This window comes from Symsagittifera roscoffensis, chromosome 4, assembly GCF_963678635.1.
Source record: "Symsagittifera roscoffensis chromosome 4, txSymRosc1.1, whole genome shotgun sequence".
Lineage (NCBI taxonomy): Eukaryota > Metazoa > Xenacoelomorpha > Acoela > Convolutidae > Symsagittifera > Symsagittifera roscoffensis.
In genome coordinates this window covers 47,174,807-47,188,337 of record NC_087065.1, presented here as the reverse complement: position 1 = coordinate 47,188,337, position 13,531 = coordinate 47,174,807, and the positions used below count along the sequence as shown (strand labels likewise).

Here is a 13,531-nt window from a genome sequence, read left to right as displayed (position 1 = left end):
CTTTGAAATTCGAGAGCTGATTTTTTCACAAATTAAGTCTGATCTTCTGTTTTCTTGCGTGAATTGACTTTTTTCCAACTGTATGTGGCTACGTCTTAGATAATCAAAAATAGGATATTTTTAAATGTGAATATATGAAGTGATTTATTACCCTTGCGATATGAAAGGGTGTTGTAACCGGGTACTAGAATATTTCTCCGTAAACTATTTTGTTCACAGAATGGACGAAATGGTAATCATTATAAAAACATAATATTTAGTGTAGTGTGTTGTGTTTACGTGTAATGTGTTGTATTTGCACATTAGGTATGTTTAGTGTGCCGAAGGATCGGCTTTATTTTCGTCGGTTGATTTCCAGATTTATCTTTTCTTATTTTCTTTAGCATTATGTTCATTTTTTTAAAATTCGTGTAAATTTTGCTTTGCTTTGTTGCTTTTGGTTGCTCGACCGGCTGTAATTATGGCAATGGTGCAGATAATATAGTTCATGAATTTTTACACATTTTTCGAGGCTTACGACATTTGATTTTTTCAAACTTCACAATTTTTTGCTTTTTAGTTCATTTTGTTTAAAGGTATTCATCTATTATATATTTAAATGCGGGCTTCACTATTTCGCCACGTTTGAATTTATTCAACGTAATTTTTTTTAGCATGCTTAACGAAAGATTTTTTTCAGGTTTAAGCTATATCGTATATGGCAATAAATAATTTTTTTTTTCGATTTTCGAGTTTGAATTTAGTGGTTATTTCAGCGAAGTGAAAATTAGCAGCCCAATAGTGGGGTTTGTCAGGATTCCCCCAGGAGTTGCGAATTGGGCCTCTAATTATGATTGCCCAAATCATTTTAGTGTACGAGATACGACGAGTTTTGTTCAAAAATTTTCAGAAAACTCATTACAAAAAATAATTTAGAAAATTTGAATTTCCTAACCTTGTAGTTGGATGCATTCAGAATACTATCTAGGATTGCGAATCTTGCCGTCAGATATGACTGCTCATATCCTTGTAGTTTTCGAGGTATGACATTTTTTGATGTTTTCAAAAAATTTTCAGAAGTTTTAAATATTTTTTTTTCTTCAAAATTCAAGTTTCTAACCCTGTATTTGGGGGCTATCATAGTAGTCTCAGGCGTTGCGAATCTTACTATCAGTTATGGCTGCTCAATTCTTTGTAGTTTTGAGAAATGACGTTTTTTTGTCTTTTTGAATTTAACAAAGAAATCAGACATATATTTTTTTCGAAAGTAATAGTTACCATCTCTATAATCAGTCGTTGTCTGTGTACTCTCAGGGGTTAAGAATCTTGTTTCCAAATATGATTGCTCAAATTTTTGTAGTTTTCGAGATATGAGGTTTTTTGTGATTTTTTCAAAAATTTTCAGAAAACTTCAGAAATTTTAAATTAATTATTTTTCAAAATTTGAAATTTCCATCGCTATAATTCGGTGTTGTCAGGGTACTCTAAAAAATTGCAATTCTTGCAACATGCGACTGCTAAACGCGAGTGCTCAAATGCTTTTAGTTTCCGAGATGTGACGTTTTTTGATTTTTTCAAAATTTCTCAAAGAACTTAAATTATTATTAGTTTTTAAAAATCTGAAATTCCCAACCCTGTAGTTAGGTCCTGTCAGTGTACTCTCAAAGATTGCGAATCTTGCCTCAAGGTATGACCGCTCAATTATTTGTAGTTTTTGAGATATGACGTTTTTTGTGACTTTTTCAAAAATTTTCAGAAAACTTCAGAAATTTTAAAATAATTTTTTTTCAAAATTTGAAATTTCCAGCGCTATAATTCGGTGTTGTCAGGGTACTCTAAAAAATTGCAAATCTTGCACAATGCGACTGCTAAATACGAGTGCTCAAATGCTTTTAGTTTCCGAGATTTGACGTTTTTTGATTTTTTTCAAAATTTCTCAAAGAACTTAAATTATTATTAGTTTTTAAAAATCTGAAATTCCCAACCCTGTAGTTAGGTCCTGTCAGAGTACTCTCAAAGATTGCGAATCTTGTCTCAAGGTATGACCGCTCAATTTTTTGTAGTTTTCGAGATATGACGTTTTTTGTGACTTTTTCAAAAATTTTCAGAAAACTTCAGAAATTTTAAATTAATTATTTTTCAAAATTTGAAATTTCCAGCGGTATAATTCGGTGTTGTCAGGGTACTCTAAAAAATTGCAAATCTTGCAACATGCGACTGCTAAACGCGAGTGCTCAAATGCTTTTAGTTTCCGAGATGTGACGTTTTTTGATTTTTTCAAAATTTCTCAAAGAACTTATCTACAAAGAAATTCAAAAAGTTTGAAACTACTAAATTGATGAAGATACAACCTTATTGTCAGCGTACACCCGGGCGTCTCAAATCTTGCCTCTTAATTTGAATGCTCAAATCCTTTTAGTTTCCGAGACGAGACATTTTTTTTTTTCAATTTTTTTTTTCGGGAAACAGGTTTTAAAAAATTCCTAACCCTATAGTAGGGTGCTCTCAGGGACTCTGAGTGATTGCAAATCTGGCCTCCAAATTTCTCCAGAGGCCCATTAAATTTTCAGGATGACGCTTTTAAAATGGGAATTAAAAAAATTTAAAACGTTCGAAATTACCAACCCTGTAATTGGGTGCAGTCAGAGTACACTAAAAATTTGCAGATGTTGTTTCCAATATATGCGGTTTTCGAAGCACCGGAGGTGCGTTAAACGCTAGTTGATTTTATTTGTTTTTCTTTGTAGACTCTTTCGATGATCCAATTATCAATGACATGTTGTTTTATTGTTTCAGTTTTAGTTTGCATTGAGTTTTGAAGGCATCTATCTAGGCAAAATAAGTTCCACTTTGGTCTCGTATTCAGAAGTAGGGTATATATTTTTTGCTGAAACAAACGGTTGTCTTATGTTACGAGTCCGGTTTTTTTCTAACCTAATTTGCATAAATTAGTGCTGAACCAAAGTGCTCAATTTGTTTTACCTATTAACTGCTCTTATTCTCTTTTTATTTGGGAGGTTAAAATTATTCGTTACCTTTTTGCAATGCTCTGTTAGCGGTTTTTGAAAACACAGCAGAAAAAAATAAAATTGCTCTTCATAGCCGTAATAATGAGTTATGAGATTTTTTCATGTAGTTCGTAAGGGTTTTTTTTTTATTGGTGAAAAGGCTCAAATTAATTGTTCAAGCTCATTTTCATTTTTTGACTGTTCACTGGCTGTTTTTTTAACTTCATTTTGCATTTCAAAAAAAATTATAAGAAATAGTGTTAAATTTTGACTAAGTGAATAACTCAAGTCAGTAATTGGATGATGCCAGTTTTTTTCACGTAATCCAAATCTTGCCTCAAAATTTGACTTCTCAGATTCTTTTACCTACCACGATATGACGTATTCTAAGATTTTTTTAAAAAGTTTTACGTAACTTAGACATAAAAAATTTTAAAAAGTTGATATTATCAACTCTATAGTGTCAAGTTCTGTCAGGGTAATCTCAGACCTTGCAAATCGTGACTGCTGAAATCATTTTCGGTTCGAAGAAATGACGTTTGTTCTATAATTCTTTAAAATTTTTCAGAAAACTTGATTTGAAAATTTTTTTTTATTCGCAAACCTATAATGGGGTGATCTCGTGGTACTTCCAGAAGTTGCATTTCTTTAAGCTTTGACTGCTTAAAAAATCTTTGTTTGGGAGATATGCAATTTTGAATGATTTTTCAAAACTTTTGAAAAACTGAATCTTAATACGAACTTAAAAAACTTTGATTTTTCAAAATTATGATGGGGTGCTGTCGAGACACTCAGGAAATTTTTATATGGACTCTGAAGATGACTGCTCAGCTCATTTCATTTTTCTAGATATCAATTATGATTCTTTTTTCATGATTTTTCAAAAAAAGTTGACTTGAGTTCCAAAAAAATATTCATTAAATTATCAGTTAAACTAAGAAAAAAAGTCTGCTGTTTTAAATAAAAAAGAATTAAGTTTAATAAGCGTCTCATTCATGATTTCAGTGATTTTGCAATGAAATTGATAAATATGGGGAGTTTATTTGTATGCTATTAGCCATTCTGAAACCTAGTAGCTTCAGATATTTAACCATTTTATTTGAAAAACATTTGAGTTGGAATTTTTTTGTTTAATTTTTTTTAATGAAAAGGGTTGTTGGATGCGCCTGTCTCTTGTTACGGTTTGCATTCTTTTCGTTGTTTTTTTTTCATTCATTTTAGATATAAGCAGTTTTCACGTTGAATATTCTGTTTGAAGTACCGGAAGTGCAATACACACTCGTTTTATTTAAAAAACGAGGACTAAGAGAGCCTGAAGTCGTATCAAATCGGAATTTCAAAGTTAAAATTTTTGGTAATCTTGTACAAAATCGATTGAAGAATTCATCGTTTTGATATGTCAGCGTGAGTTTGTGTCTGCTACTATTACTAATCCAATTGTTGGATTTCATTAGTTTTATGTAGTTTCAATGTGTTAAAACAGTAACAAGGTAACTTTTTAGGGTTTTCGTTTTTAATATTATAGAAAAACATAGAATCAACATTTTTAACGTACAGTGTATACTGAAACGTTTCTTTTCTTTTAAAAATAGTTCAATGTCACGTATTAATTACTTTTTCATCAATGTTGTTTCAATAGACTTTTTCTCTTTTTTGTTGTTTTTGTCCGATCGGAGTTTCTTCTTTTTGGGGAATTAAAATGGGCTCGTGTTTTCGGCTTCCGAACTGTTTTCAGAATATTTTGCGTTTCTTAGTCAGTGTTTGTTTTTGCCTCTGTTTGATTCGATTTTTTCTGAGATTTGTTTATTAAAACATTGAAAAGTAAAAAATAGGTTTTGAATTGTTTTTGAGAACTTTACCAATTCCACTGAACTTTACCAACTTTTCAGAATCTTTTCAAATCTTTTTTCATTTGAAGTGAGTCATTTTTATTATGTAATTTGTTTTGGTTATTGAAAACTTGAATAAAAGTAATTTTTTTAATCAATGTGCAGTTTATAAATGATTTCGTCGCGTGTCTTTGGAACGACTGCTTCTCTGTGTGGTTTAACAAGGGTCGATGAACCTAGTTGTGACTCCTCTATTAGGCTGTGATGATTTTTTTTTTGGTTTTTTCTTGATAAATCCAGATATTTGTTCAGGCTCATATTTACTTTCCGGTTTGACGTTTGATTTCTTTTTAAGTTCAGTTCATTTTTTTTGTTAAAGGGATGGCAAACTATCGAACAGTAAAAGTGTATAAATCACAAAAAAATTTGATCGACTTCTAGGTTCGATAAGAAAATGTAATTTTCAGTTTTGCCAGCGATATAAAAAAATTTACTCATTGAGCCAGTTTTCTTAAATTGGGTTAATTTTATCAAAAAGTATCAATCATAAATTGCTCCAGAAATTCAAAAAGCTTTAAGGGCGTTTTTTTCTCGGAAATTCGGAATTTGGAAGATTTTCATAAAGCATGTCAGTATTTTTTCCCTTTTTTCTGCGTTCATAGACTCTTTTCCAACTGTGTGCCAGCTATGTTTTCTTCATCAAAAGTTGAAAAATCTCGGAAATTTTTCAATCAATTTTTGGTTTCGGTTTCCTTGTTATCGAGATCCAAAAAAGCTCCTAAGCCATATATATTCTAAAGGAGAGGTTAGTGTGGTACTGCAAGGCTAATTTTTATTCGAACCTAAGTCGAAAATGTTAGTACTTCTTTTGGTGGCCCTTTTACAACGGAAGGCTGAACTGGCGTGCCACAGTATAATAATTAAAATCACCATTTAGAAGTTATTCTCAACGAGGTGAGTTTCTTCTCATACAGGTTTTGCGTGGTTTTGGGGGTTTTCCTTAATGCTAACTTAAACTTCAAATTAATTTCACATCTATGACAAAGTGCGTACAATTTAATGGGTCAATCTTATGAAAAAAAGCCTGGGGTTTTTAAGATTTTAATGTTGGCTATAATTGTTTATATTGATCATTTCAAAGCTACTGTAGTAACACTCGAAGGATGATTCCCGCTGAAAATAATAATCATTCAACTGTTAGCAAATGTCCGAATAAGATTGATTCGCTCGATTTAATTCTTTTTCTACGTGCACCCTCGTGCATTCGCAGTCTGAACTTATCGGAGCTGAACTTATCTGAAATCTGCATAACATTTGGTAACTATATTTTTGGTTGTTAGGTCTGAATAGATTAACTGTTAGTTGCCAGTTTGAAGTGAAGCGTCTCCTGTTTTGGCGTCTTTGACAATTTTATTAGCCTGTTCATTCAGCCTCCGCATTTCTTGAGTTGGTGAATGAGTCTGAAAGTGAGCATGGTGCATGGTTTGTTGCGTGTATGGATCCCAAGGGTAAAGATACCTACAAGGTATTAAGGTACTACTACATTCACTTGCTAATCCCGATTGCTGTTTTGGGTCTGACGCAAAATTCAACCCACTGCTGCTGCTGCAGTTGTCATTATTCGCATTAGTGGCTGTTCAAATAAATACACACACAGGCAATTACTTTTCCCCCTTTAATTCCCCCAGCTTTTTGTTATTTTTCAGTTTCTTATGCACTGTTTGTTGCTATCGTCTTCCTAGACTTATCAGGCAGTTATACATGGAATTCATTTGTTGTCATTTAGCAGAAGAGAAATGAACATTGTTTTGGTTATTTTTGATTTTATGAGCTATTTTTACGCATTAACTTTTAAATGTCTGGTTCAATTTTGTGGTTCAATTCTGGGCTCTACAGGAATAGGTTTATACGATATTAACGAACAATCTGAAAGTTAAAGGGTTTATACAAAGTTTGAATACTTGATGGTTTTTGCTACTGGCTGTTAGGTCGGTTTCAATGTTTAGTCAATAGTTATTCCGACCATTTTGAAAATTGTGGAGGAAGTTTGTTTCGGGTGTGTTTTAATTTTCTTTTTTTTTTTTATAATTTCCACGCCAAATCAGGCACAAATAATCATCGGAATGGGTCGAGTGATATACCAATTTGAAGCCCTTTCAATTGTGATTCGAACGACATTTTAAAATTTTCAAAAAGTTTTCTCAGTATCGAGAAAAAATGGTTTATGTAGTTTATTTTTATTTTTTAAGCTAAAAAAGCAATCGAGCAGGCTAATAACAGCCTAATTATGCTTAATAGAGTTTTTAGCGTCATTTTGTGAAATGAAAAATAAACCTGTTCTCGAAATTTTTTTTTGATTTTCTTCTAAATTTTTTGTCCAATTTGCCGTTATTACCATGACTGTCGAACATGCCTAAACACGCCGAATATGCCGAATTTACGTCAGATCCTTTTTTATCAGACCATGTTTAGAAAACTACACTAATTTGAAAAACCGTAGCCGGCTATCCTTGTTTTTGGCTGTAATTGTTCCGATCAGTTCACGAAGTAGAAAGTAACTTTGAATGTGGTCGTGTGTTTTACGGCGGTTTTGATATGCCGAAGATAATCGTCAGGGATCATTACGCAAGGAAATTCTTGTTTTGTCAAAATAACTCGCACAAATTAGTGATCAATTTTTGTTTTAAATTTCAGTTTGCGTGTGTTGGATTTCATAGCTCCCAGTTTTCATAAGTAAACTACAAAATGAGATCAATTTCTTTTTAAGATCACTTCATTTTCTTTGGTGAAAGGAAGGCAAACTCCACAATCGAACAGTCAAAGTGTACTGGTCACGAAAAACGAGATCGATTTCTTATTTCGAGAATGAAATTTAGTCATCAGACTTCTCAGCGAATGAATAATTTGACCTTTTGATCCAGTTTTCTCAAACTGAGTTTATTTTAATTTAACAAAACAAAAAAAATTTCGCCAAATTCAAAGAGCTTATATTTTTTCTTTAAGAGTCGAAAGAAGTCAGTTTTTTGTTCTGTTCACTTGCGTTCATTACTTTTTTTCGAACTGTTGGCTATGTTTGAGACTGATTTTTCATGGTAGTTATGGAATCCCGCCAACCAACTGTGTACTGTTATAAATGTCTTTGAGGATTTAATATCCAGTTATGGTTTTTAGTGTTGGTGTTTAGTGAACAGTAAAGCGATATAGCGCAGTTATAAAAACAATTGACTCGAACAAGAACGAAGTGATTTTCAATTATATAGGTCTTGATGTTTTTTTTATGTGTTTTCAGGTAAAAATCTTGAAGTTGCCCACACTCGAATTTGTTTTTCCACTTCATTTCCTTTGTTAAATGAAGGCAAACTACCCTATCGAACAGGAAAATAGAAAAAGTCTTGATAAACGTGAATGACCTTCAGTTTCAAAAAGTCTTTGTTTTTCTGAGTTTCCAGAGGAATAAAGAAATAGGCTATTGATCCAGGTTTTTTCGAAAGCTGAAAAAAATCCAGACATTTGAATTTTTTTAAGAATTGATGAACGTAGTTAAGACACTTATATAAGTCGCGTTGATTTTCTTTTCGCTTTGTTATCCAGTACAAGTCTTAAAAATTGTTCAGGCTCAAATTAATTCTTTTGTGGGTTGACTTTTGGTTTCCTTGTAAGTTCAGTTTAATTCTTTTGTTAAAGCGAAGGCAAACTGCGCTATCGAACAGAAAAATTTTAAAGTTCACGAAACACGTGATCGACTTCTAATTTCCAAATATCAGAATTTCCCAGCGAAATGAAAATTTAACGTATTGATCCAGTTTCTCAAAGTGGTTCAAGTTCTACATAAAAAAATGGCAATCATAAACTGTTCTAGAAATACAAAGAGCTTTTTGACCATCTATCGTTTTCTTGGAAATTCGAGATTTTTTAAAAGACAGGTCATATATCTATTTTGATTACTTCCGTTCATTAAGTATTTTATAGCCGTTTGCTGACTGTGTTTCATTTCAGTGCAACTTGCTTTTTCGGAAAACAAAATTTGAATTGGCGCAAAATTCGCACTTGACATTGAAAAACATAACAGAAATTGAAATTCTCGACACTAAGGCGGAGTTCTTTCAAGGATGTTGCAGGAAGTTTGTATGTATGGACTCAAAATATGACTGCTCACCGCTATTCAATTTCCTAGATATGACGTTTAAGTGATTTTTCAAAAATTTTCAAAAGTCCTAGATTTCATTGAACCTATACTTCAGAATTTGAAATTGTCGACACATCGGTCGGGTGAAGTCAAGTTACTGCGAGCAGTTGTAGATGTGGCTTCCATACTAATAGTTTTGCTCAATTTTTTGAATATTTCGAATTTGACGTTTTTTTTATTATTCAAAAATCTTCATTAAACTAAGAAAGAAGTATTTTAAAATTAATTACGCTGGATATATCTATAGATGAAGTCAAATGATAAACGTGAGGGCTAATGAAATTAAAGAACTAAGTTAAACAAGAGTCTCGTTTTTGCATTCAGTGATTTTGCCAATGAACGAGATTAATTTGGAAAGTCCAGTTGTTTGCTACCGGCCAATTTAGGGTTTTTGTTTTAAATACGAAGATATGAAATCCCAGTAGTTTTGGAGATTTGACCATTTTAATTTTAAAAAAACCTTGGTTGAAACTTTTTATTATCGTTCAATTTTTGAAATAAAAAAGCGCTGTTATATGCACCGTCTATTTTTACAGTTGCGTTCGTTTCCTTGTGTTATATATACTTAACATAAATACATACATACATAATTGATTAAAAAACGTGAAAATTGCTTTTTTATCAAGAATATAGAAGCAGTTTATACGTGTTTTAATCTCTTTGAAGCACCTGAGGTGCGTTACCCGCTAGTTTTTATCAAAAAATTGTCAAAATATTGAAACTATAGGAAGTTTTATGGTGCAGTTATATTGAGAAGTATGTCGCTACTTTTCACCTGTATGTCGGCTATGTTAGCATGAGTGTGCAACGTGCAAAATCGCCTCTATATGAGGTTATTCTTGTCGCTCACTTGGCGTTCTGTTTTTAAATATTTAATTCTCCTGCATCTTCTAATTTTTCTCGCTATTGTTTCGTAATGTGGATTTCTATTAGATTTCATATCGATAAAAACAAACAGCGAAACATCTTCTTGTAATTTTTTGCTGTACGATTGTTAATCTAGAAGTTGAATTATGCCATTTAAAATGCTTAGCTCGTTAGGAAAAGATGGTTGTTGGACTAAGATTGAAAAAATCCTTCCTGTCGTTTGGAGAGATAATGGTGATGATGATTATAACAAGGATAATGAATAGCAATCAGATTGTATTGCTGATCGACTGACTTTGACATGCCGTGTTGGGTGGCTATTTGTGGGTGTCTTCTGTAAACTAAACCAACTTTTGGGCATGAGTGTTGTTCATTAAATGTGTAATAGGGAAAGAGCCTGGGGAATTTTATGCAAACTGAACTATAAACAAGATTTCAGGAGGACTAATATTTTTCCATATATTAATTTTGTAAGTTGAGCTGCCAAGTTGGATACATGTTGGTTATAAAAAACACAAGAGCGGAAATCTCTGACGGCGTGTTTTCGGTTTGCTTGAGCCTATTCAATCTCTGTAGATAAATTAGTGATATTTACTACCAGATGACAGATGTCTGTTGATACTCTGGACCAAATTTTTCAGGATTTAAATTGGCCTGCCTTCCAGCCATAGTTTTCTGGTGGCCGGGTTGATAATTCAAAACAAGGTTTATTTTAGTCCACTATTTTTCTTCGTGCTCCAGCCATTTGCCCAAATTTAGTCTCTGTTAGTAAGAAAATCATTTTCTTACCAACAAGAAATTATCGTCTCAGCTCGGACTTTGTTGTGCCTTCGCAAAGTGCTATTTTGAGTTGTGATTGTCAGAAAAGAAGTAGGATAAGGGAGGAAAGAGGGTATTGTAGACGTTGCTTTGACAGTGGGCTGCTCGCTTGCTCAAAATAAAGTAGCTCATTAAGAATTAATCTATCCGCGAATTAATCGATATTCCTTGTCCGTGTAAAACTGTACCTTTTTATGCTCCAACTTAACATGTGTGTTTGCTTGTGCGTGTTCCTTATTTTCAAAAGACATCGACGTTCCGGTGCTCTTTGACAGACGAAAATGAAGTGTTTTTTTTTCTGCGTATCTGATCCATTTCATTTAGAGCTCTGTTCGGAATACGTTTTGATTAATTTTTATGGAATGATTTCGCGTGGCGATTCCCAGGAGGGGTCCTTTTCATTTAATTATTTTGTGGTCTTGCTTTCAGCTAGACTTATTTTTGTGTCACGAGGAAGAATATTTTGAGATAAATCATTAGCAAAAAAGAAATCCTTCAAACCGCCATAATTCGTTGTTGACTTAGTGGTCCTGCTTATTTGTAGCTTCCACCAAACAGAAAAATGCGGAAAGAGTCAAGTATTTACTTACAAGAAAGGTGAACTCTCTTACAGTTGAAGTTATTAGAAAGTTTATGCTCGGTTTTTAAGTTATTAACCGAATTGGAAAATCGAAGTTATCGTTCAACGAGAAAAAAAATGGATTGAAACTAATTTCTTATTGCAATTAGACGGAACTTTTATAGTATAACTTGACGGAAAGACAGTTACGAGTGAACTATATTTGATCTTATCTGTTATGTGATGAGTTGCGAACACGTTGACGTCAACATGGACACTGACATGCACAGTGTTTCTAGTTTCGTCAGCAGTAGCGAAGATAAGTCAGCATCGGGGAGTGTATCGCCGCCCCGTCCCCAGAACAACAGTGGTATCTTCCACCTCAATGCTGGAAACAATTATAATTTGAACAACACTGGAGAGAGAAATACAGTTCTAGGTGTCCAGGAGCGACATTATCCACCGACATTGGTCTCGACTAGTTATGGGGACTCGAGATTTGTTTATGGGAACTCTGCGCCTCTAGTCGTCGATCTTTCGCATGATGTCTCAACTCACCCTAAAATGAACACCAGTGGAAATAACAGATATGGCGAAACCTCCGAATTTTCTGGAAGAGCGATTACTATTGGGAATAATAGTGACAGGATCTTTCAGCCCGTGCATCTTCCGGGTCAGAAGTATTCGCCACAGTTATCAGATGGAGGGCTTGGGATAGTGTCAACGTTTCTATTTCATGACCTTCAACAAGAGTCCTCTAGTGTATCTTCTCCTATATCATCCATATCGCCACCAGTGGTCACCTCGCCAACGGAAGAAAGTGCCGAAAGTCCAGAGAAGACGCCATCAATTGTCAGCAGGTTGAATATTCAAACTTGAGTGGCATTGCAATTTAAAAGTGATAAGTTGTCTAGCTAAATATACACCATAATTAAAGGCCGAACAGATTAATTGAACGAACAAAATATGTTAAAACTAATTTTGCTTACCCGAAATTTTTTGAAGCTGGCATTTTTTGAAAGATATTCAAGTATTTTGACACTTGCAAGTGTCTTGTAATCGAGAACTAGAATTTTTACCGTTAACAACTTTTCTTACACTCTTTTCTTTGTTACCCTTGCGATACGCAAGGGTAATGCAATGAGGTATCGGACATTTTTTCCTGTAAACAACTTTGCCCACAGGTGGATCTCCAATTTCAGGACCTCCTTTTTCAGCACGTTGCTTTCTGAACTGCCACAGTCGTCTCTCTGTTGGAAACTGCAACAGACTTATTTTGAGCATGCTAATATTTTGAATATCCGTCCTTTTCGAAATTTGCTTTTCAGTTTGATTGTAATTTTACCAACTTGTTAGATTTTTTTTAATTTTATTTCTTTTTTCTCGGTTAAACAAGTTTCAATCTATATTATTGGCCTCGTATTGCGTCCTTTATTAAGCAACAAAAATGTGTACGTGTGTGTAATGAAGGGGATTGGACTTGAACTACTTTTTATCAGTTTTTAAGTCTTTTTTCTTTTTTAATTTTTTTTCTCGATTTAATAAGTTTCGGTCTATTTTATAGAAGCCTCATATTTTGATGTTTAATGAGCGAAAAAAAAATTGTGTGCATGTGTGTTTATTGACGGGAACGGGGCTTTAATCTCTTTTTATTAGTTTTCAAGTCTTTTTTTTTATTTGCTTTTTTTTGGGTTGACTATTTTATATCGGCTAATTGACTTCATATTTCGTCGTTTGATGAGCATAATTTTTTTTTGTGCTTGTGTGTTTTGAAGGAAATGGGGGGATGAAAGCGTTTAATTAGTTTTGAGTCTTTTTTGAATTTTTTTAGGCTTTAAGGGTTTCTTAGGTATTTTTGGGTTGCTTAGAGCTTGATAAGTTTTCTTCTGATGCTATTATTACCTTCTATTGTTTTGGTGTGAGTTTTTGATACTTTTTTTGTTGGTTTTGATAGATTCGGCATTTTGGATTGTTATAATTTTTTTGTTTTAGTGGCTGTTTTGTATTGTATCACAAGTGGTGCGAAGCTCGGCTTCGCCTCTTTGTCCACTTTTTTCTTCTGTTAACTTCTTTCAGATTCGTTCCCATTTTCAGGTTTCTTCCCACTTTCAGGTTCCTTCCCATTTCCAGGTTCCTTACTTGAGGTCGGGTCGAGTCTCGGCCGGTTTTTTTTCCAGTATGTATGCAGTTCGTTTTTTTTCGGTAAAATTTAATTTGTCGGAATTTTGTTTGTCTGCTCAAATTTTGTCGGCTAAGAGTTGCTACATCACGTATTTTGCTTGTG

The 13,531-nt window shown here is 33.4% G+C and overlaps 1 protein-coding gene across 5 annotated transcripts in view; it reads left to right on the top strand.

The window, feature by feature from the left end:
* Nucleotides 1-13,531, top strand: part of LOC134844471 (peripheral plasma membrane protein CASK-like) — a 55,318-nt gene that overhangs the window by 27,023 nt on the left and 14,764 nt on the right. Inside the window, exon 1 of one of the 5 annotated variants that reach the window (XM_063861168.1) lies at nt 6,143-12,107. The exons of the other annotated variants lie outside the window; for them this stretch is intronic. Coding sequence (XP_063717238.1) covers nt 11,491-12,107 — 617 coding nt within the window. The 5' untranslated portion in view covers nt 6,143-11,490. Of the gene's footprint in view, nt 1-6,142; nt 12,108-13,531 lie in introns of those variants that run through there. 5 annotated transcript variants of the gene reach the window in all.